The sequence below is a fragment of the Balaenoptera musculus genome, chromosome 5 (assembly GCF_009873245.2).
Source record: "Balaenoptera musculus isolate JJ_BM4_2016_0621 chromosome 5, mBalMus1.pri.v3, whole genome shotgun sequence".
NCBI classification, from domain to species: Eukaryota; Metazoa; Chordata; class Mammalia; order Artiodactyla; family Balaenopteridae; genus Balaenoptera; species Balaenoptera musculus.
In genome coordinates, this window is record NC_045789.1 from 95520454 (window position 1) to 95541790 (window position 21337).

General features: G+C 43.3%; 1 protein-coding gene across 1 annotated transcript in view; it reads left to right on the top strand.

Moving 5' to 3' along the window:
- FAM184B (family with sequence similarity 184 member B) overlaps positions 1-21337 on the top strand; it is a 122525-nt gene that overhangs the window by 81884 nt on the left and 19304 nt on the right. Inside the window, exons 8-10 of the mRNA XM_036852664.1 lie at positions 1568-1674; positions 13726-13855; positions 14663-14875. Coding sequence (XP_036708559.1) covers positions 1568-1674; positions 13726-13855; positions 14663-14875 — 450 coding nt within the window. The remainder of the gene's footprint in view (positions 1-1567; positions 1675-13725; positions 13856-14662; positions 14876-21337) is intronic.

Genomic DNA, 21337 nt, shown 5'->3' on the forward strand with positions numbered 1-21337 from the left:
AAGAACTGGGATTTAAACATAGGCAGTCTGCTGCCAGAGCCCAAGCTTTAAACAAGGGAAGGATTCTTGGTGGTGGTGACTGAAGTGAGGAAGCACATAAATATCACAGGGTAGAGCATTGCAGGCAGCGGGAACAACCAGTGCAAAGGCCCTGAGGCAGGTATACGCTTGTCATTGAGAGGAAGTGAGACCAAAAGTTCAGTTCTGGACGTGTGACAGTTTTGAGAAGCTTATTAAGCATCCAAGAGATATCTGGAGGGCAGTTGGATATACAAGTCCAGACTTTAGGGGGAAACTTGGAAATAGAGATAAATTTGTTTGTCATCAGTATCCATGGAATTAGATGAGACACTAGGGAGTGAGAGAGAAAAGAGAGGTCCAAGGACTGAGGTCTAGGGCACGTGAGGAGGAGGTTTTAGCAGAGGAGACAGAAAAGGAGCAGCTGCAAGAGAGGCGGAAACCCAGGAAAGGGGGCTGCATGGAGGAGGGAGTGATCAGATATTTCCAATTCTGCAGAGAGGTCCCGTTAGCTGAGGCCCGAGGAGTGACCATTGGATTTGGCAACGTGGAGGTCATCATTGGCCTTGACACTGGTGGCCTTTCATAGACATTAGAGGACATGGAAGGCAACCAAAGCAGTTTCATTCTGTGTCAAGTGGGGAGGGGAGCCCAAAGCCCCATCTTCCAGCCTCAGCTTTGCCCCTCTCACCCCCGAGGGCATCTCCCAGGGTCCCTGGAGCACAGTTTGAAAAATCACAGATGTAACCAACCCCTTTGTTTTACAGCTGATGAAGCTCAGGTCCAGAAAAAAAGACAAGACTGGCTCAAGGCCAGGCACATAGTTAGCAGGAAGCCCAGGTTGCAATTTATTATTATTTAATGAGATTTCTCAACAAAGAAATCTGTCCTAGCCTGTCTTACCCTGTTTTCCATGGACATGGTTACTGTAACAAGTAGAAAAATCAAAATAAGAAAGTCTTCACCTTTCTATCTCTGCAGAAAGGGGAAATGATAACGAACAAATTCAACCTCATAGAAAATTCCGAAGCCTCATTATTACCTCATGGTTTCCATATTGTCCTCCCACCATACCCCATTTCTCAAAGCTTCTGGTCAAGTTCCATGTTTTCTGATCCTGTGTGATAGGATGTAGCAGACTGCCACCTGTAAAATGGGTATAATAATAATACCAGTTGCTCCCACTTATAGACCAGTGGCTGTTGCTGGCACTGTTCTCAGATCCCCACAGCAGGGTCAGATTCCCCGATGGTATTTCATTTCCACTCCTCACTGGTGGGAACCCTGGACAAGCTACTTCCTCTCTCCGCGGTTTAATTCCGTCAGCTGTGTGACGTGCTTGGTAGACTGGAAACAGGACACAGGGATAAGGGCTGACACTGCTCCTAAGCAAGGCAGGGGGCTCAGCACTGAATCATCACAGGCCTGCGAGCTGGGCACTGCCACTGGATTGCAGGGGGCTCTTTCTCCTCCACTCTCTGGTTTGATAAACCACAGGTTGACTCGGAGAACTGTACTTCGTCTCATCTTGCAACTGTTTTTGCCTTAGGATCCATGCTTGAGGCCGAATGAACCTTCTCAGACTCTGCCCAGAGGAGAAGAGTTTCAAGATAAGTTAGCAGCTGAAGAAGGAACCAACAGCGACGAAGAGGAAAGGTACAGGAGGACAGGCAGGCTTCTGAGGGCTCCAGTGAATGAGGACTCAGACTTGGAAGGATTCATTCATTCATTCATTCTGTCCTCACGTGTTTATCGCCGCCCCCTGCATGATGCTTAGGGAGGGAACAGACATGTCTTGCATGCCTCCAGCACAGCTATGGACTTTACCTGAATTATCTTATTTAATTGTCACAACAACCCAGAGGGACCATTTTGTATATTAAGAACCTGAAACTCAAAAGGGTTAATAAACTGCCCCAAATTCAGACAGACCTGGACTGGCCCCAAACCTCTGCTCCCCATTCTTCCAAGTGTTCTTAACCAAGTAAGGGAGATGAGGGAGCTTAGTCACTGAGTGGAAATCTCCTACCTTTATCACCTATATTAGTCAGCTTTTGCTGTTGTAACCAACATTCCCAAAATATCGGGGGTTTTAGCTCATAGGTCAGCTATCTTTATTCTTGGCTCTGCCAAGCTCTGCTATTTTTATGTGAGCTTGGCTCCTGACTGGGAGTCAGCTGTTATTGCTCTGCCCCAAGTCATGGGTAGAGTTTAAGTCTGCTCAGATGCCTTCCCATGCTGGGACCAAGACTGATGGATTAGCCTCTCCAGGGCATGTTGTTGTCATGGTAAAGGGAAGAAACTCAAAAAAGCTGATGGAAACATGCAATGCCTCTTAAAGCCTACACTCAGAACTGCATTCTCTCATTTTTACCCACATTCCATCGGCCAAAGCAAGTCACATGACCAAAACTGATATCCCTAGGCAGAGGAGAATATGCTTGCCAAATGTCTTAGTTAGCTTGGGCTGCTATAATAAAATACCATACAATAGAAGTTTATTTCTCACAGTTCTGGAGGCTGGGGAGTCCAAGATCAAGGTGCTGGTCCATTCAGTTCCTGGTGAGAACTCTCTTCCTGGTTTGCACATGGCCATCTTCTTCTTGTGTCCTCAGATGGTGAAGAGAAAGGCGGCAGACAGTGTGGGAGGAGGTCTCTCTTGTGTCTGTTCTTATAAGGGCACTAATCTCACCATGAGGGCTCCACTGGCCTGACCTAATTACCTCCCATGGCCTTATTTCCAAATACCACCATTGGTGATTGGAGCTTCAACATGTAAATTTGGGGAGACACAGTTCAATCCATAGCATCACACAAGGCAGAGGAAGGGGAGAGTGAATATTTGCTGAACAATAATGATCTGTCATACCACCTCACAAGATTCTGATACAGTGGGTCTGGGTACATCCCAGCCCTATGTCTTTGGAGAAAGCTTCCCAGGTGATTCTGAGGCCACCACAGTTATAATCCACTGCCCCACACTAATCAACGGCGGTGTGGGATCCTGACAGATGACATGGAAGCCATGCTACCATCTGGCAGCTCTTCAAGTAGTTGGTTGTCATAGTCCATTCGGACTGCTTGGCAGTGGCTTATGAGCAACAGAAATTTATTTCTACGGTTCTGGAGGCTGGAAAGTCGAAGGTCAGGGTGATGGCAGATTCTGTGTCTGGTGAGGGCTCACTTTCTGGCTTATAGAAGGCATCTTTTCACTGTGTCTTCACAAGGCGGAAGGGCAAGGGAGTTGTCTAGGGTCTCTTTTATAAAGGCACTAATCCCATGCATGAGGGTTTCACCCTTATGACCTAATCACTTTCCAAAGCCCTCATTTCTTTTTTTTTTCTTTTTTTCTTTTTATTAAATGGGTATTCACATTTATTTATTTATTGAATTTTATTTTATTTATTTTTTTATACAGCAGGTTCTTATTAGTTATCCACTTTATACATATTAGTGTATACATGTCAATCCCAATCTCCCAATTCATCCCACCACCACCCCCCCACCGCCACTTTCCCCCCTTGGTGTCCATACGTTTGTTCTGCACATCTGTATCTCAATTTCTGCCCTGCAAAAATTGTACCATTTTTCTAGGTTCCACATATATGCATTAATATATGATATTTGTTTTTCTCTTTCTGACTTACTTCACTCTGTATGACAGTCTCTAGATCCATCCACGTCTCTACAAATGACTCAATTTCATTCCTTTTTATGGCTGAGTAATATTCCATTGTATATATGTACCACATCTTCTTTATCCACTCATCTGTCGATGGACACTTAGGTTGTTTCCATGTCCTGGCTATTGTAAATAGTGCTGCAATGAACATTGGGGTGCATGTGTCTTTTTGAATTATGGTTTTCTCTGGGTATATGCCCAGTAGTGGGATTGCTGGGTCATAGGGTAATTCTATTTTTATACCTCCATACTGTTCTCCATAGTGGCTGTATCAATTTACATTCCCACCAACAGTGCAAGAGGGTTCCCTTTTCTCCACACCCTCTCCAGCATTTATTGTTTGTAGATTTTCTGATGATGCCCATTCTGACTGGTGTGAGGTGATACCTCATGGTAGTTTTGATTTGCATTTCTCTAATAATTAGTGATGTTGAGCAGCTTTTCATGTGCTTCTTGGCCATCTGTATGTCTTCTTTGGAGAAATGTCTATTTAGGTCTTCTGCCCAGTTTTGAATTGAGTTGTTTGTTTTTTTAATATTGAGCTGCATGAGCTGTTTATATATTTTGGAGATTAATCCTTTGTCCGTTGATTCATTTGCAAATATTTCCTCCCATTCTGAGGATTGTCTATTCGTCTTGTTTGTAGTTTCCTTTGCTTTGCAAAAGCTTTTAAGTTTCATTAGGTCCCATTTCTTTATTTTTGTTTTTATTTCCATTACTCTAGGAGGTGGATCAAAAAAGATCTTGCTGTGATTTATGTCAAAGAGTGTTCTTCCTATGTTTTCCTCTAAGAGTTTGATAGTGTCTGGACTTACATTTAGGTCTCTAATCCATTTTGAGTTTTTTTTTGTGTATGGTGTTAGGGAGTGTTCTAATTTCATTCTTTTACATGTATCTGTCCAGTTTTCCCAGCACCACTTATTGAAGAGACTGTCTTTTCTCCATTGTATATCCTTGCCTCCTTTGTCATAGATTAGTTGACCATAGGTGCGTGGGTTTATCTCTGGGCTTTCTATCCTGTTCCATTGATCTATATTTCTGTCTTTGTGCCAGTACCATATTGTCTTGATTACTGTAGCTTTGTAGTATAGTCTGAAGTCAGGGAATCTGATCCCTCCAGCTCTGTTCTTTTCCCTCAAGACTGCTTTGGCTATTCAGGGTCTTTTGTGTCTCCATACAAATTTTAAGATTTTTTGTTCTAGGTCTGTAAAGAATCCAAAGTCCTCATTTCTTAATACCATTATACTGGGCAGTAGGCTTCAAAATATGAATTTTGAGTGGACAGAAACATTTATAACATAGCATTGAGGAAGCAGAGCCTACACTCCTAAATCATATCAATGGCAGTGTCAGGTACCCTATAGTCCAGCGAACTCTCCAGCTAATAATACTTCCACAGGTCCCTCCAGATTCTGTCTCAGGATCTATGAGGTGTAGAACCATAGAAGTTAAAGAGCACAGACTCTGGAGTCAGGCCTTCAGACTAAATCCTGGTACTGTCACTTACCACTGGTAGCCACAGATCTTGTCCTGTTTAAAACTCACAATTTCAAAGGGAAAGAAATCATCTTTACTGTGAAAATACTGGTGGGAATTTCAAAGAGGTTTCTAAGGGGCCCAGCTTGGGGCACATGTGCATCCCTGAGCCAGTCTTTCTGGCCAAGGAGATGTCTGGCTCTGACTGGCCAGGTATGTGTCGCATGCCCTTCCCTGGGGCCAGCTAATGATGAGGGCAGAGTTAGCTGCACCCAAACCCTGTGGACTAAACAGGACCACCATGGAAAGAGGAAAGGCTTCCCCAAGGAGAAGATGCTGGGCAGAGCAACAGCAGTGGTGGTCACAACAGACTTGTCTTTTTCTCCCACATACCTATATTGATAAAGGGGTTCCTCAACTCTAGAACCAAATGAGGAGGTGTGGGGTCTCTAAGCTTCTTCCACAGTGGTTTTAGTGGGAGTGTAAGGACTAAGCAGTGATGGGAAAGGAATAGAAAGATCCAAGGTTAGAGGCTGTAGGACAGAACAAACGCATTGGCTCCTTTAAGGGGTGAGGCTGTGTATTCAGTAGTTAACTCCTTGAAGGATGCTTGTCAGAGAACTTTTGCAATGGTGGCTCTAAGAGGGAGGTGGCTTTTCCATTGGCTGTTGATTTAAGGTGGGGGGTAGCAGGTCAGAATCAACTTCAGAGGGAGCAGGGGGAGTCAGGAGAGTTAGCTATGGCTTGCTTTGTGAGAGATGGTAGGATAAGGTTTTTAGGATATGAGGGAATTTGGGGCAATAAAATGGAGTAAGAGAGGGGAATTCCCATTAGTGGTGTTCCAGGGAATAATGATGATGATGAAAATTGAATATTTACTGAATGTTGGATTAACCCATTTCATATTCATTAGGTAGACACCATTATTGAAGTACTTCATTTTATTTTATTTTTTAAAAAATTTATTTATTTATTTTTGGCTGCGTTGGGTCTTTGCTGCTGTGCGCGGGCTTTCTCTAGCTGTGGCAAGCTGGGGCTACTCTTCATTGCGATGCGCGGACTTCTCATTGCAGTGGCTTCTCTTGTTGTGGAGCATGGGCTCTAGGCTTGCGGGCTTCAGTATTTGTGGCACGTGGGCTCAGTAGTTATGGCTTACAGGCTCTAGAGTGCAGGCTCAGTAGTTGTGGCACGCGGGCTTAGTTGCTCCATGGCATGTGGGATCTTCCCGGACCAGGGCTCAAACCCGTGTCCCCTGCATTGGCAGGTGGATTCTTAATCACTGCACCACCCGGGAAGTCCCTGAAGTACTTCATTTTAAAGATGAGGGAAACTGAAGAACAGAGAGGTTCAGTAACTTGCCCATCTGCTTACACTGCCAGTAGATGGTAGGATCCAGATGATAGTTTCTCTGGCTCCAGAACTCATGCTTTTAACTACATCTCAACTTAGGGCAGCTGTTCTTATGTGCCACATGAAGTTCCACAGTTTTTCTACTTTTCCAAGGTCACTCTCTCCTTTAATACTCAATAATAAGGACTGAAACTTCCACTTCCAGGCATGACAGGGTAACTGGTACTAGACTTGCCCTCGTTCTGTAAACAACTATAAACTGAGCAAAATATATGAGACAGCTCTTTTGAGTAATAGGACAATATGCAGAGAAGGACCATGTCCTTCAGAAGGGCAACATGAGTTGAATCCCATAATCACCCCACATTTGCTCCTGCCTCTCTCCCTGGGGACAGTGCCAACCAGAGTGCAGAGGATTGGAGGCAAGCTGAGCTGAGCAGGCAGATGTCAGGGCTCAGGGCTGCTAAAGCAGCTGGACTTTGTAAGGTAGGGTACCAGAAGAGAGGATCCTATGTGGGGGGGATAGAGGGCAGAAATCTATGAGAGTTTTCCATAGGTCCTTGCCAGGGGCTTGAGTGAGCATGTACAAGATGAGACTCCACGAGGCCTAGGAGTGTGCTGCTGCCATGGTGCTGAGGAAAATGAAGATACCAGAGATGCAACGCTAGCAGACATTGGAGTCTCAGCTCAGCCAGAATAAAAAAGCCTTTCTGAGCTCTCTGAGCATTTAGTTGAGACCTCAGAGAAGTAACACTTTAGGAGTAAGAAACATACCCTATAGGGTAAGGGCCACACCCTAGAACAAAGGGCAATGTTGAAATATACCTGCTCTAACAAAAGACAAATCCAGGTGTAAAAGGATCAGAAAGAGCCTTCAGTAATTTAACTGGCTGTCATAACAAAACTCAACACTTTTGAAAGGAATTCATAATACAGACTCCCTACATTGTATTATCCACAATATTGAGCATTTGATGAAAACATTATGAGACATGGAAGGAAGCAGAACAGTGTGACCTGTAATCAAGAAAAAAATCAGCCAATAAAGCCTAAAATGACCTAGATATTGGAATTAGCAGACAAGGACTTGAAAGCAGTTGTATGAGCTATGTTCAGGGACATAAAGGAAAAGATTGTTATAATGAGTGAACAAATAGGGAATTTCAGCAGAGAAATGAAAACCTTGAAACAAACGGAAATTCTGTAACTGTAAAGTACAATATCCATAATGAAAACCTCATTGGATGGGCTTAACAGCAAATTAAAACCATGAAAGGAAAGTTAGTGGCTTGAAGACAGATCAGTAGAAACTGTCTTGTTCAGAGAATTAGGGGAAAAAAATATTTTTTAAAAATGAAGAGATTCTTCGTGACTTGTGGGACAATATCAAATGGTCTAATATGCATGTATTTGGAGCCCAAGAGAAAAAAGGGAAAGAAAATGGAGGAGGAAAAAATATTTGGAAAAATAATGACTGAAAATTCCTCCAAACTGGTGTGGGACATCAACTTACATACTCAAGAAGCTCAGTGAACTCCCCACAGAATAAATCCAAAGATAACAATGCCTGGCTACACCACAGAAAATCTGCTGAAAAAAAATATATCCCCCCAAAATCTTAAAGCAATCAGCTTTTTAAAAAGACAAATTACATACAGGGGACAGTTGACTTTTCATAAATACTAATGACAATTGACTTCTCATCAGCCTTCCAGCCTTATTTTCTTCTGAAAGCCAGAAAACTATGGAACAATATCATTAAAGTACTAAAAGGAAAAAAAAAACCCAACAACCTGTCAAGTCCAAATTTTAAATCCAGTGAAAATATCCTTCAAAAATGAGACTGAAATAGAACGTTTTCAGGTATATAAAAGCTAAGAGAATTTTTCACCAGCTAAGCTGCAGTATGATAAACGGCAATGGAATTTATTGAAGCTGAAAGGAAATTATACCAAATTTAAACTTGGATCTACAGGAGAAAACGAAGAGCATCAGAAATGGTAAATGTATAGGTAAATATAAAAAACTACTGTTTTTCCTTCTCTTAATTTCTTTAAAAGACATCTAACAGCTTGATAATAATAATAAAAGAAACATTGTATTATGGAGTTCATAATGCATGTAGTTGAATAATATATGACCACACTAGCGCAAAGAACAGGGATTAATGGAGTTATTGTGTTATAAGGGACTTATATGAAGAGGTGAAATATTAACTCTAAGTAGGCTGTGATAAGTTAAGGATAGAAATTGTAATCCATAGAGCAACATTAAACATGAATACAAAGAAGAGCTAAAAAAAATCCAATAAAAGAACTAAAATGGAATCCTAAAATATATTTGTCAGGTAAGAAGATAGAAAAAGAAGAACAGAGGAACAATAAGAAAAAGGATTGGGCAAATAGAAAACAAATAGGAAGATGTAGATTTAAACCCAGTCATTTCAATAATTACTATGTAAATGAAACAAAGACATCAGTAAAAAGAAAGAGATTGTCAGAGAGGGTAAAAAGATAAGACATTACTATATGCTGTCTGCAAGAGAGATATTTAAGCATAAAGACACTGTTATTGGCTGAATTGTGCCCCACCCCCCAAATTCATATGTTGAGGCCCTAACCCCCAATATGTTAGAATGTGAATGTATTTAGAGATAGGGCTTTAAATAGATGATTGAGTTAAATGGGGTCATTAGATTGGCCCTCACTCAATATGTCCTTATAAGAAGAGGAGATTAGCACACTGGTAATGCCAACAGAGGGACAATCACATGGGGACACAAGGTGAAGGAAGTTAGCTATCTGCAAGCTTCAGAAGAATAGAAGCCTTAGAAGAAGGCTTAGCGAAACCAAACCTGCTGACACCTTGATCGTGGACTTCGAGCCTTCAGAAGTATGAGAAAATGAGTTTCTGCTTTTTAAGCAACCCAGTCTGTGGTATTTTGCATGGCAGCCCTAATACAGGCACAGATAGGTTTGAAGGTAAAAGGGTAGGGATAGACATACCATGCAAATATGAAACATAAGGACGCTAATGTGGCTATATTCATATCACAGTAGACTTCAGAACAAGGAGTATTACCAGGGATTAAAATGGGATATTTCAAAGTGGTAAAGGGGTCAGTTCATCTGGAGGACATAACAATCCTAAATCTGTATTACCTAATAACAAAGCTTTAAAAATAATGAAGCAAATACTGAGAGAACTAAAGGGAGAAATTCTCAGTCACATTTGGAGATTTTGACACCCTTTTCTGAGTATTTGATTGAATGATTAGACTAATATCAGTAAGGACATAGAAGATTTGAACTACACTTTTAACTAACTTAATCTAATTGATACCTATAGACAGTATGCTGAACGACTGCAGAATAAAGTTTTTTCAAGGCACCTAAAACATTCACCAATATAGACAAACTAATATTCTTCATGAATGCAAAATCCTCAACAAAATGTTTGAAAATAAAATCAAGCAATATATAAAAAGAATAATACATCATGACCAAGTAGAATTTATCCCAGGAATGCGTGGTTGGTTTAACATTTGAATGGCAATCATGTAATTCATCACATTAAAAAATAAAGGGAAAAAAGAATCATATCAGAACTTCCCTGGTGGCGCAGTGGTTAAGAATCCGCCTGCCAATGCAGGGGACACAGGGTCGAGCCCTGGTCCAGGAAGATCCCACATGCCACGGAGCAACTAAGTCCGTGCGCCACAACTACTGAGCCTGCGCTCTAGAGTCCGTGAGCCACAACTGCTGAGCCCGAGTGCCACAACTACTGAAGCCCGCGCACCTAGAGCCCGTGCTCTGCAACAAGAGAAGCCACCCAATGAGAAGTCCGCGAACCGCAGCGAAGAGTAACCCCTGCTCGCCGCAACTAGAGAAAAGCCTGCGCGCAGCAACAAAGACCCAAGGAGGCCAAAAATAAAAATAAATAAATTTTAAAAAATTATTTAAAAAAAAAGAATCATATCAATAGATGCACAAAAGCATTCAACAAAATTTAACATCCTTTCGTGATAAAAACTCTTCAGTCCATGAATAGAAGAGAATTTCTTCAACCTGAAAAAGATCATCTATGATAAACTATGTAAACATGCATAATGGTGAAATGTTGAACACGTTCCTCCTAAACTTTGGAACAAGGCGAAAATTCTGCTTTCACTACTTAACATTGTCGTGAAGGTCCTAGCCAGTCCTATAAAGCAAGAAAAAGAGCTACAAGTTAGAAAGGAAGAATAAACCTTCCTTTAAATAAGGAATAAATCTTTATTTACAGACAGAATGATCATGATTGAAATATTCGATGTTAAGATCTTAATTTACTCTGAATTGAGCTATAGACTCAGTTCAATCCCATATAAAATCCCAATAGCTCTATTTGTAGGAATAAATAAGCTGTTCTGAATATTGATATGGAAAAGCAAAGGACCAAGATAAAAGAAGAATCTTGAAGAACATAGCTGGAGGACTCAGGCTTTCCTGATTTTAAGACATTATGAAGCTAGAGTAATAAAGACTATATGGTATCAGTATATAGATAGACAAATATATCCATGAAAAACCATGAAGGTTCTGGAAATAGACCTGCACAAAAATGTTAGATTAATTTTTCTTAAAGGTGCTGAGGCAATTTAATAGGGAGAGGAAAAGTTTTTCAACGAATGGTGTTGGAACTGGATAAACATATGAGAAGAAATAAACTTCAACCTCTACCTCACCCCATGCATAAAAATTAATTTGAGATATTCCATAGATCTAAACATAAAGTTAAAACTATAATACATAGGAGAATATCTTTGAAAATTTGGGGTAGGAAATGATTTCTTAGGACATGAAAATACTAATCATCAAAAACAATTAATAAATTGGTCTTCATCTAAATTAAAATTTATGCTCATTAAAAAAATGCCAGTGAGAAAATGAATAGACAAGCCACAGACCTATAAATCAACAATAAAAAGACAAGCGTATTTTTTAAATGGACAAAATGCTTGAACAGACACTTCCATAAAAAAGATATAGGAATGGCCCATAAGCACATGAATATGTACTCAACATCATTAGTCATCAGTGAAGTGCAACTTAAAACCAAAAGGAAATACCATTTCCCACCTACCAGAATGGCTAAAATTAAAAGACTGACAGCACAAAATGTTGGCAATGATGTAGAGTGATTGGAACTCTCATGCATTGCTCCTGGGAGTGTAAAATGTTACAACCACTTTGGAAAACCATTTGATAGTTTCCTAAAAAATTAAGCATATACCTACCAGCAATTCCAATTCTAGGTATTTAAGCAAAAGAAATGGAAACATATATCCACAAAAATATTTGTGCAAGAATATTTCTAACAGCTTTATTCATAATAATCCAGAAGTGAAAGCAGCTGAAATGCTGTTTATCAGTAGGAAAATGGATACACAAATCATGGTGTATTCAGGTAATGAAATACTACTCAGCAGCCAAAAGTATGAACTACTGACATTTGCAACAATGTGGTTGAACTCCAGAGACATTATGTAGTACCACGGGATTCTGTTTGTATGATGCTTAAGATCAGGCAAAGCTAATCTATGGTGATGGAAATCAAAGCGTTGGCTGCCTGTGGATGGTGGATTGACTGGAAGAGGGTGCAGGGAAGTTTTTGGGTAATGGAAATGTTCTATATTTTGATTGGGGTGTTGCTTTTATGATTGTGTGTATTTGTCAAAACTCATTGAATTGTACACATAATTTCAATACTGTAAACTTTACCTCAATAAAACATTTTTTAAAATAATAACTGAGCCCTGGGAGAAAGTCTGGTCCCCTCCTCAGGGAAAGTTTACCTGTTCCACACATCCAGCCTGGTAGTGTCACTTATCATTCTTGCTCTAGACTGCTTCACTGTTTATCACCTCTGGCTTCTCCTAACCAGAGCTCAGACCAAGGTATCTCCCCTTTATTGTTCCTTATATATGGTTATGTTTAGCATAGCTTCCAAAAGTTTGAGGATAACCTAAGAGAATTAGGATGCAGAGAAAGAAAGCTTCTCACTTTATTAAATGTTTGATTAATTTTTTATGTGATTATTACTATGTACCAGACATAGTGTTAAGCATTTTTTAAGATATTTACTCTATTAAGCTTTATAACAATCTGTGTGAACGGTACTATTATTAACCCCATGTTATGGAAGAGGAAACCCAGACAATTTGAAGAGCTCAGCCAAGGTCACATAACCAGTGTAGTAGAGCTGGAATTTGAACCTGGGCGATCTGGCTGTAGTGTCCGTGCTCTTAACCACTTTGCTGTGCTGCCCTTAGCATCCTGCCCTTCTTTTCAAGGGTCTCCTCTGTCCATGTTGCTGGACCTTTTCACCTCTGCCAAGCCAGAGTCCTTCTTATCATGGCCTTTCTTCACAGTCCAGGGCCCTAACTCCCTAACCTCTGGTCCTCTGGCCTGATGTCTTTGCCAGAGGAAGCAAAACGTCATTGAGTCCCAACAATCTTGGCAGAGATGCCCACCGTGTGGCATCCTTTTGCATTGTTAAACAGGATAAATACTTAACTTTACAATCTCAACCAATCACATTTGAATTTCTCAGCTGGTTTAAAAGCACAGCACTGAGTACAGGAACATCTCCTCCAAAAATATTTCTCAGCATCTCTTCTAGAATGCAGAAACTACTGGAGCTTTAAACCAGCATTGTCTTGTTCTTGCTACACACACAAAAAGGCCTATTTATAATCCTCCTATCTATAGCTGGGAACAGCCAGTAAAAGTTTTGAGTGTGCTTTGAAAAGTGTAAAGTACTGTATTCAAGTAAAGCATCATTGTTTTGTCATTTTTTTCCATATGCAGGAAAAGTTGTGAAATTAGACCACAGAGACCTCTTCTTTTGAAGCCCCTAGGGACCCCATATAAGTAACTCTAAGCTCTCAGTCATTCTGACAATTAATCATCATTTATTAAGCACCCACTAAAACAGATACAGGGTGATTCCAGCTGAATCTTGACAGTATCCCAAGTGCAATAGCACTGAGAATTTGTAGTCGAGTGGCTTTTTAAAGTCCAAGTGAGATGTCTCTCATTCCACTAGCCGCCATCGGAGCTCCCTCCTCCCAGCCCGAGTGGCTGAGATGTTATCAGGGTGACCGTGTCATTTCCAGCCTGGGATCTGTTGTGATTTTGACCTCCATATCTTCAAAGGATCGAAGTGCCCCACAAGGAGGGAGGTGACCTGCAGCCTCCGCTGGGCTCTTTGCTGAAGGAGAAGGCACCGGAAATCCAGCGTCTGCAGGAGGAGTGGCAGAGCCAGAAGGCCAGATTGCAAGCCCAGGTAGAAGGACAGCCGTGGTGGGGATGCACCCTCATGCTGAGTGAGACCCTACCTCTTCCTTATTCTTGCAGACAACCTTGCAAATGCATGCAGGGCCTGATTCTTGTTCAAGCTGGGGAGGGTATTCCAGGTCCAGGGCGAGGTGGGATTCTTGGTTCTGTTTGTTTATTCATTCAACACCTGCTATGGCTCCTGAGCACCTGCTAGGAGCCTGGAACTCTTCTGGGTGCTTGGATATCGTCAGTGAACAAACCAGACAAAAGTCCTGCATTACAGGGCTTGTATTTTAGCAGAGGATGTAGATACAGACAAAAAATACTAGACAAGAAATAAGCAAAGCACATAGTATATTAGAAAATGTTAAGGGCTTCAGGAAAAAGAAAAAACAGAGCAGGATGAAGGAGGTTGGGAGGCTGTCTGGTGATGAGAGGGTGCGTATAATGCCAAATAGGGTTGTCAGGGAAAGCTTCTGTAAGAAAGCGAGATTTGGGCACGGGGTGGGGGGCATGCAAGGGAGGCCGCTGTGTAGACCTTTGGAGGGTTTTCTGGTCTCTTGATTTCTCTTGGGTGGCATACGTTCCAGCCCTTCTTCCCTGTTCCCTGGCATCCATGGCTCTAGCTGAGGAGCCCCCAGGAGGGCTGGCTGTCCCCGGATTCTTTACGCTTGCAGCTTCTACCCCCCTCAGAGTTCCCTTGGGTAGAGGAGGCTCAGCTGGGCTGCGGAGACGTTCAGAAAGCTTTTATGTTTAAAGAAAATCCCAGGCGTGGTGAGGGGCACAGCCTGAGGTTGGATGCTCTGGCGGGCAGGTCTTGCAGATGCAGCAGGCTCTGGAGCAGTGCACCAGCAACTACAGGGAGGACCTGCGGGAGCTCAGGCAGCTCTCCGACCACGAGCGGGAGCAGCTGCGGCGCGAGCTCCAGGAGACCGTCCAGCAGAATCAGGTGGTGAAAGCTCAGCTTGAGGCCGCCCACCAGCGAGCACTCCGCATGCTCGAGAAGGCCAAACACCAGGAAGTCAAGGTAAGGGTGCTAACGATGACGTCCACTAACTACTACCGAGCACTTGCTGTGCAAGCATCTGCTCGGCGATTTATGAGGTGCCTTACGTACATTATCTCCAGTCCCCACAATCATCTTACGAGGTCATTATTATCATATTCTCTTTTTCTGGATGAGGAAAGAGGCTCAGAGAGGTTCAGTAACTTGCTCAGGGTCACACAGCTAGTAAGTGGCAAGACAAGGATTCAGACTTAGGTCCCTTGAGCTTCTGGTACTGCTTTTCCCCATCTGCCCATGATCTTGATATCGTAAGACCAACTTTCTTTCATGACTTGGGCAATGTTATGTATGATGTGTGCTAAGGGGTCAGGCTCAGCCTGGCAGCTAAAAAGAGGAGAGCAGCCCAGAGTTGAGAAACACCAGCTCAGCAGAAAAAGACCTTCCAAAGGGCTTGGAAAGCAATGATGAGGTGGTCAGGCCCTCGGCGATGTGTAATCAGCAGGGAGGTTCAGGCACCTTTCACCTGTCACCTCTACCTTCTGCTTTCTCAGAAGGCCTTCCCTCCCTGCTCTCTCAGGAGATGGGCTCCTACTCTTACTGCTACAGATAGCACACTGTCACCACGGGCTTCACACAGCGGGCTGGCTTCACACGCTAATTCCCTCTTTATATGATCAAATTCACCAAACTGGAAGCCCTCTGAAGCCAGGAACCATCTCTACCTGTCCATTACTGAATCCTCTCCTAGCTCATAGTACTCAAGGGTCTCACTGAATTAAAGCCTCAAGTTTAATTTCCTCTTCTATAAATTGGGGATATTGAGACCCACTTCTTTGAGATGTCAAGATGATTGAATGAAAAAATGTGGGAGTACTGGTTTTAAGGTGGCAAAATAAAGACTTTTGAATTCTTTCCTATTGGAAATGCTCTAAAAAAGCAATGCAGACACACAGCAGAAGCATATTCTGTTCAGATGAAGCTGGGAGACATCTGTACCCTTGAACCACAATACGTGAGGACAGGAAACAAATGGAGACATGGTATATGACCTTGCAGAGCAGAGAGGCTCAAACCACAGTGCCTGAAGACAGAGAAGGACGAGAATCAAGCTGACAGTGGAACTCAGAGAAGCCAGGAATTGGAGGCACCAGTTGAAACAGAAGGCAAGAGTGAAGTGGAGAGTATGACTCACCTAGAAGCCCAGATTCCCAGCTTACCCAGCACAGTCAGCCAATTACCTCTGTCTTATTTAAGGACAAGAGATTGGGGTGGGGGGCAGCGATCCCTGGGTAAACTAAGCCAGAGAGACTCTGAATTAGGAAGTACCAGTCACAGAGGCTTGGATGAGGCTTGCATCTGAGACTAAGTTTAGGTGAAAATCTGTGTACTGAACCATTAGGTGGACTACAGTCACCTCTGTCACACCCCCAGCAATGCTTTCTCTGCTCAGCTCCAGAAAACAAGCAGCTAGAACCTAGATCCCCAGAGGAACTCACCATCCAACAGATGCCCACCTGCCACACCACCCCAGGCACAGATGGGGCTTCTGATTGTCGCCCACTCTTAAATATGAAGAGACAGCAGAAGATTACTAAACTTTCGAGGAAGTCTCTAATGGGAGAGTGGGAATCCAAGATTATCAAGAGGAAAAGAATGAACTCAGAGGAAATGGCTAATGCGGGGAACAGAAAAAAAAAATTCAATGAGGATTGATATCCTCAGAATTAAGAGATTAGATTTGCATCCATGAAACAAGGACAACATGTTATTTGCAAAGGAGGGGGCAATTAGAGCAAGAAAGAGTTCTTGTTAAATAAAAAACAGGATAGCAGAACACTTAAAAATCAGTAAATGAGTTGAAATATAGAAAATGAAGAAACCTTCCAGACAGCAAAGTAGAAAGACAAAGAAATGGATGATGGGAGAGAAGGAACCAGAAGTGTAGAAACACAATCCAGGAGGCTGATATCTAGCAAGTAGGGGTTCCAGAAAGAGATCATGGAGGGGAGGAGGTTTTCAAAGAAATAACAGAATGAAATTCCTATAAGGAAATGAAAAAGACCCGACCCAGGCTTGTCTTGAAACTTCAGAACACCAAGGAAACAGAAGAAATTCTAAAAGCTCCCAATGAGGAAAATTGATACCAGACTCAAAGTACTTGAATCCAGATGTCATCAGACATCTCAACAGCAACAGGAAAGCAAGAAGATCATGAAGCAATTCTGAGAAATTCAATTAAAACCATTAGCAAGGGTGAAAATTGAATAAAAATATATCAGACAAATGAAATATTAGGAAATTTCCCTTCTGTTATCAGTTTATGCTTCTCAGCTCTCAATTTATGCCTCCCAGCTCTTGATGCCTGCTTGCGATAATGATCTGGATTCTTTAAGCATTTCTCCTCCTTTACAGAGAGCACAGTGTTAAGCTTTGTCAGTAGGAGGCGCTGGAGGCACCTTGCAGGAAAAAGGAGGCTTCTCTTCCTGGTTCTGGCAGTTGCATTTTTGCTCTGTTTCTGGCTTCTGTTGCACAGTTGAACAGCGTCCTGAGTGTGTGAGGACCTCGGGTGATACTCTGCCCCAGTGACTTCATGGTGATCTCATAGCCCTGGTCCAGGCCCAGTGACTACCATCCTGTGGTCTCCCGATGTGGACACCACAGACTCCATCTTCACGCCTGCGCACCCTGACTCTTTCTGGGCTCCTGCCTGTTGGCTGCTGTTGCCTGCACCCCAGAAGTTTCTTGCAACCCTCCCAAGGCAAACACTGTTCACTCTGGCCCTCATGCCTGCATTGGTGCCCCCATTCCCTCTGGGCACCTGCCCATCTGTGGCTCACCAGCACTGTGGAGGGTTGCTCCTGCTTGGCTCTGGCCTGGGCAACCTGGTGATCTCCATCCGTGAGCTGCCACCACAGCTTCTCCAGCAAGGTCTGGATCCCAGGCTGGGGAAGGGCTCCCCCTTCCAAGCTTTCCCTTTCTTGAATGCTCTCCCTCAGCCTCAGGATACCCTTCAGAGTTCTCTTTGCATCTTTATAGTTACTCTCCTATCAGAGCTTAAGAGTTCTTTAGATTCAGTTTCCCTTGTTTAAATTACTGTGTGGTTTCTGTCTCCTGCCGGACCCATACATCTTCCATACACTTTTCCTTAGGAAGTTCCTTGAAGAATATCCCACCAAAACAAGGGAGCATATCAAGAAAGAGGACGTAAAAGGGATCTAGGCTACAGAGAATCCAACACAGGAGAAGGAAGGTTTTAGGAGCCCAGCTATGCCACTGGCTGAGGGAACAACTCAGTCCAGACTGGAGCATGATGATTGAGGGCTCTAGAAGAGATGCCTCCAAGGAGAAATAGACCTGATGGTTTCTCTGACCGATTCGGCCATGTGAACGATTGTAGTGAAAGTATTTTACAAAGCTTTTAGAGGTTGTGGGAAGACTTAGCCAACTATCCAAAGAAAACTAAGCAAATTAAATATGCAGTAGTGGGCTTCCCTGGTGGCGCAGTGGTTGAGAATCTGCCTGCCAATGCAGGGCACACGGGTTTGAGCCCTGGTCTGGGAAGATCCCACATGCCGCGGAGCAACTAAGCCCGTGAGCCACAACTACTGAGCCTGCGCGTCTGGAGCCTGTGCTCCGCAACAAGAGAGGCCGCGACAGTGAGAGGCCCGCGCACCGCGATGAAGAGTGGCCTCCGCTTGCCACAACTAGAGGAAGCCCTCGCACAGAAACGAAGACCCAACACAGCCATAAATAAATGAATTTAAAAAAAAAAAATATGCAGTAGTTATTAATGCAAGGAAAAACAAAACTTTGTATAAGGTAGATTTTAATAATTATAGTTCATTTAGCTCAGCAGTAAATGGTATTTACTCACAAGAAGGATAAATACTGAATATATTTTACTGTATTTAAAAAAGCAATATAACTGTATATAAGGAATGGAAGGGGAAGATGTATGAGACCAAAATCCTCGTCCACCATAATGGGAAGACAGTTCATAATTTCTAAAATAATCAGGATAGAGCAGAAGGAAGGTACTATCTTGTTAATGGCGGTAAATATCAGAAGAAAGACGTAAAAGAGCTGCCAGTGGCTGCCTCCAGTGGGCAGGATGCAGAAGGAAGAAGAAGGAGGGCTAGGAGGTGCTGGTTTTCCTTTTTTGAAAATATTATTTGGCTCTTTATACTATGTGCATGTATTGCCCCAATAAAAATATAAAATAGGCTTTTTAAAAAAAGAAAAGAAAAAAGAAATGAGATCATGCAGTGTGGACTACTTGGTACTTAGTAGGTGTTCAAAATTTGTGAGTTCTGGGACTTCCCTGGTGGTGCAGGGGCTAAGAATCCGCCTGCCAATGCAGGGGACACGGGTTCAAGCCCTGATCCAGGAAGTTCCCACATGCTGCAGAGCAACTAAGCCCATGTGCCACAACTACTGAGCCTGTGCTCTAGAGCCTGCGAGCCACAACTACTGAGCCCGTGAGCCACAACTACTGAAGCCCACGTGCCTAGAGCCCGTGCTCCGCAACAAGAGAAGCCACCGCAATGAGAAGTCCACGCACGGCAATGAAGAGTAGCCCCCGCTCGCCGCAACTGGAGAAAGCCCGCGCGCAGCAATGGAGACCCAATGCAGCCAAAAATAAATAAATAAATAAATTTATAAAATTTGTGAGTTCCTTTTCTTCCTTTATTCTCTTAAATCTTTTTCCAGGTTGGCTTGCAATCTATAAGGGCTCAGGCTGCCGAGATTCCCAGGTTATTCGCTGCTAGGTCACGCTGGCCTTTGGGTTGGCCTGAGCTTTACCCCTCCAGGCTTAAGGCCTCAATCCCCTGCAGGAGGCAGAGGAAGCACAGAGGACTGGCCCACCTGCAAGGGGGGTGTCCCAGGGACTCCGATTGATTGGAGGGAGGAGGATCTGGTGGTGAGAGAGGGGGAGGGTGCTCTGCCCACTGCGGGGACCCTGCGGTTCTAAGCCCCAGTCCCTGGTCACCATGGAACCAGATTCACGGGGTCTTTATTGCTGGCTCCAGTCTGCATGGGATGGTTCCAGAATGAGACAGAAGAGACAGGTTGTAGTTCTCATTGGAGATGGCAGACATCTGGTCATTCCTAACACAGGATAGTGATTAAGAGTGGGATGCCTGGGTTCAAATCCTGGGTCTGCCACTTAAGAGGAAAGGGAGCTTAGGCTTCCTTGTGCCTCAGGTTCCTCATTCATAAAATGATGGCTAATAGTACCATACAGGACCACTGAGAGCGTCAAAAGAGATAATCCACGTAAAGTGCTTCGAACAGTACATGACTGGATAAGAGCTTGTCTTAGTCTCTTCAGGCTGCTCTAACAGAATAACATAGGCTGAGTGGCTTATAAACAACAACAATTTATTTCCCACAGTTCTGGAGGCTGGAAGTCCAAGTCTCAGACTCGGACAGATTTGGGGTCCGTTGAGAGCCTGCTTCCTGGCTCATAGATGGCCATCTTCTCACTATAACCTTACATGGCAGAAGAGGAAGGGAGCTCTCTCTGAGGTCTCTTGTGTAAGGGCGCTAATCCCATTCATGAGGGCTCCACCATCACAACCTAAGCACCTCCCAGAGGCCTCACCTCCTAATTCCATCACATTGGGGAATAGGTTTCAACATATGAATTTTGGGGGTGGGGGAACACAAACATTCAGTCCATAGAAGAGCTCAATTTTAAGAAGATCCACTCTTCTTACTCATTGATTCTGCAGGTATTTATTGAGCATTTACCTTGAGCTACCATCGTGCTGAGCTCAGGAAATACAAAGATGATTAACACAGTCTGCCTTTATGGAGCTCACCTCTAAGGGGAAAGGCAGCCACTCAAACAGGTTGCTTTAATTGGAGCCATGAGTAAATTGGAGCCATGAGATGGCTGCCCATGGTATTTTGGGAGCACAGGGGAAGGAGACTTTATATAGGATGGAACTTGGAGAGTTGGGGGTGAAGTCAGGCCGCTTAGGAGGCCCCAAACCAGCCACAACAAGAGCAAGGCAAACAAGAGGCTAGAGCAGTTTGCCAGGGATGAGTGTCTGACTTGATATAAAATCTGGTGGCTAAACCCTGAATGGTCTTCACTGCCAAGGGCTTCTGAGCCAGAAGGCAGGCAGGGCTGACCTGAAGACGCTGGGTCAGAGTGAGAGAGTTTGGCTCCATCTTTTACAAACCTTTGCTTCAATCTCTCCATTCACATTCCCCAAGGGATAAAAAGGTCACCAGTTGGAGTTCTCTGAGCCTTGCAGCAAGTGCAAGAGGAGGAAAGTATCGGAGAGTTTGAAAAGTGCGAGACTTTTCTGTCTTATTAAATAAACTCACCAGGGGATGACTGAGTTTCCCATGAGAGGAATAAGACCGTTTTTCCCCATTTGCTGGGGAGCAGCAAAGCAACGACACAGCTGCCTTCAGGTAGCTGCCTTGTCTGCTCACCCCTAATGGGAGCCTCATGCATTTGCTGCAGTC